Below are 3,598 nucleotides of genomic sequence, written 5' to 3'. Positions count from 1 at the left end.
ATATATATATATATATATATATATACATGTGTGCATGGATGAACGGGTGATCGCATGAGTGCATTTGATTATGAGAAAGCGAAGAGAAGACAAAACCATCGCATGCAGCAGACATTTCCTTTCCACACACAAAACCATCCAATCATCCACTCATATACATATATACATGTATACATATACATATGTATCCATCTACTCGGCGGTTGTCGCACCTTTTGTTTTCTTTGTTTTGTAGTTTTTTTTCTTTAATTTTGCTTTATAGTCTCTTCCGCGTATTTGTATTGTTGTGGATGACTGCTAAGGTGGAGGGCTAGGAAACCTCATGCGTACTTTTTTTCCTTTTTCCTTTTTCCTGTTTTCCTATTTTCTTTTTTTTTTTCTTAAGAAAACTTCGGTTTATTGATCCATTCTTAGAGGTGATAACTCCGGTTGTTCATTATGTGCCTTACTTCCCATCCCATTTTTTTATTGTAATTTTTTTTTGTGTTTTCTTTTTCATTATTTAAACGTCTTTACCACCCTGTGCAGAAAAAAAAAGTATATATATTAACAACAACGACGACGACCATTTCTTTCCTTTTCTCTCGGTATTTGACTTTGTCTGTATGTTTGTGTTTGTCTCTTTTTTCTTTTTTTTCTTTTTTTTCATTTTTTTCATTTTTTTCTTTTTATTATACCTCTCTCACTTCTTTTCATGAGCTCGTTCTCACTTGGTCACTTGTGACTGCTCAAATGACTGATCACCCGAGTGCGGCATCTGTTGTGCAGAATACCATGAGCAGTTTTGCACCCTCTTCACTCCTCTTCTTCTCTTTTCTTCCCTTTCTTTCCTTTGTTAATTATTTCATTATTCCCTCCTTCAAATGCGAATTAATGTTTTCCAACGATAACCGCGACCTGAAGTGCTTAAGGGATGATGACACACGGAAATGAAGCTGCCTTTGTTCCTGTAAAGAGTGAAAAGCTTCCTATGATGATGGAGCGTGAATGCTACCGTTCATCGATGTAATGCCCGCTGAAAGGTCCAAATATAAGGGAGAAGAAAAGGGATGGAGGAGCCCGTTTTTTCACTTGTAGCGTCAAGCTGGAGAAAATCCTCTTTTTCCCTTTTTTTTCCCTTCTCCTCCACCTTCTTTATAATTATTTATATATTTATATATACATACGTATCGTGTCCCATACATGTGTGGAGGGACGCTACAGAATGAACAGGGAAGGGGCGTGCACCTTTTTTAGGTGGGAAAAGTGCCTTATCCCAATGTCATCCTTTTGTATGTTTTGTCCCTCAGAGAAAAGGGGGATTATAACAGACTGTGGAATTGTGCCTCTCACAGCAGCCTAACATTTTGAAACGGAAATAGACAGGGAGGAAGAAAGGAGGGTGCGCGGCTCGCGTGGCAAGGAGAATTCATCTAATGTAAATACATATGATTCTTTCGACCACTTTATTCTGTTGTTGTTTCCCGTTGATTCCACTACTTCATCTGGCTTCGTGTGACCACAGCAGCACGTTGAGAGGAAAAAAAAATAGGAAGCTATCGTCGGAGGTTGTGGGGGGAAAGAGAAAGAAAGAGGGGTGAGGGTGAGGGTGAGTGAACGAAAAATAAGATATATATATATATATATACGAAGACGGGAACGATGTACGACCCCGCGGTACCTAACAATTACCGAGACGTTAAAATAGTACAGTGGAAGCGTGCGCGTGAGGTAGAAGAAAATGAAAAGCTTTCACGCACATCGATGGAATCAATCTTGGCAACTCCTTCGCCCTTTGACTTCCCTGGAATGGTGCAGCCGCCCTCGCCAACACCGACAGACACGTCTTTTCCAGGCAGTAGTGAAGTACTGCCACTTCACCTCAGCGTAGAGGAGTTGCACCAACGGCGTGTACGGCAGAGCGCAGCACTCGGTATCACAACAGCCATCCGACTGGAACGTGACGAACTCGAGGCGGCACACAAGGTGAAAGTGGCCACGGGGATGGATCGCAAAGGTCGCATAGGATCAAAATTGGAGAAGTTCATGAAAATGGCCACCTCGTCTTCCTCCAGCGGCGACGCCGCGAGCGGTAGCAATGGAGATGCCGATGTTTCATCCGGAATGTCATCAATGGGCTTGCCACCCTCATCGCTTGCCGGTAGCAGCGCTCCTCTTGTGTTTCAGCGGTCGACGTTGGCTGCTGGAGGCTACATGGTGAAGGAGGATACAAACGCTCAGGACGGTCGCAAGGCTCCTTCCGGGAAACCCAGTTCAACTATCCTCATCCGTTTTATTCGCGACGGCCCGCCTCCCGATTTATTTGAGGAGGATGCCACCGCAGGGGGGGATAACGAAGGTGGTGCAGTTGGCAGCTTAAGGGCAGCTGGTTTGGCGTTTCTTGAGAATGTACAGGGCCAGTGCGCACGGTATGGTATTGTGCGCTCTGTGCGGCCCGCTTTGCTAACGGAGGAGCAACGCACAGCCGTCCGTGCACGACTGGAACAGTGCGCATCAACGCCCGTTGAAGTGGAGTTGCGCTTTGCGCGAGAGCTGGTCCGCGTGCTCGTGCGATTTGACACGGTTGCGGGTGCCTTTAAGGCCATTGATGCACTACAGCAGAACTGTGTTAATTGGAGTGTTTGCTTTTTCCCCACGATACTGTTTGATGCAGGAACCCTTGGCCCATCTGATGGTGAGCCTTTATGTGGAACCTAAGTGCATTTTTTTTTTTAATCTCACTTTCCCTCTGCTGAGCAGGAGGTGGTGCAGGTGACCAATGTGTGGTAGCCTTCCCCACGTCGCTATTCATTTAAGTGATTCTACTACTACACCGTAATAGGAAGATGATTACCTTTCCAGCAATACTGAGTGTGATGAATGTGAAAGCTTTAAAATACCTCACCTTCAGAACTGTAGGTATACACACATATGGATATGTACATTTGTGCATGTGTGCATTCATATACCCGTTTGCACGTGTCTCACCGCGTTATCGTTGAATTTTTAACTCTAAAAATTATTGTTCTCATCACCTCCACATTTGATTCCCCCACCCTCCTCCCCCGATCCAACTGAATCTGCGTGGTCGCGAGGTTATTTGAAAAGGTAGCTGGTTGTGTTCACTTCAAACGCACATTCAGCTGCTTAAATCACACGAGGATACTGCTGGCATCTTTGGAAGCGTTGGTTGCCAAAAGGGAATACGCAAGGCTACACGGAAATGAAGTTATCACCCGGCACAAATTACGCTGGTGTGCCTTCCTGGAAGATGAGCTCTCACACGCTCCCTCTTATGAGGAAACTCCATTTATACGTTTCCTCTGAGCACCGCTAGAGAGGCAAATCTATCGGAAAAACATCACCGATGACAACTGCAGAAGCGAAGGGAGGCGACTCACGTTTGGGTGCGAAAATGATCAAACGCATCCGTATACATATATATATAAGTATGTGGTTAATATTTTTCATAGTCATGTAAGCGTGTGTGTATGTTTGTTGAATTCACGGTGCTATCTGCTTCTGTCCGTGCCTTCATTGCAGCGGTTTGGCCCTAACTGTGGGCCTGGGTTGAGGGCTTCTGGTTTAGTTACGGAGATCGTTACTGCTGCATTGGTTA

At 44.9% G+C, this 3,598-nt stretch overlaps 1 protein-coding gene across 1 annotated transcript; it reads left to right on the top strand.

Annotated features, from left to right (window-relative positions):
- Positions 1-1,641: 1,641 nt before the first annotated feature.
- On the top strand, positions 1,642-2,697 carry TEOVI_000849600 (uncharacterized protein; the record flags this gene model as incomplete). Its single annotated transcript, XM_067222416.1, has 1 exon — positions 1,642-2,697. One exon carries the CDS (start codon positions 1,642-1,644, stop codon positions 2,695-2,697), a length of 1,056 nt encoding a protein of 351 aa, XP_067078517.1.
- Between the last annotated feature and the right edge of the window lie 901 nt (positions 2,698-3,598).

This window comes from Trypanosoma equiperdum (assembly GCF_001457755.1).
Source record: "Trypanosoma equiperdum strain OVI genome assembly, contig: ctg_1627, whole genome shotgun sequence".
NCBI lineage: Eukaryota > Euglenozoa > Kinetoplastea > Trypanosomatida > Trypanosomatidae > Trypanosoma > Trypanosoma equiperdum.
Note: the sequence above shows the minus strand (reverse complement) of the source record. Positions and strands in the feature narration are given on the sequence as shown.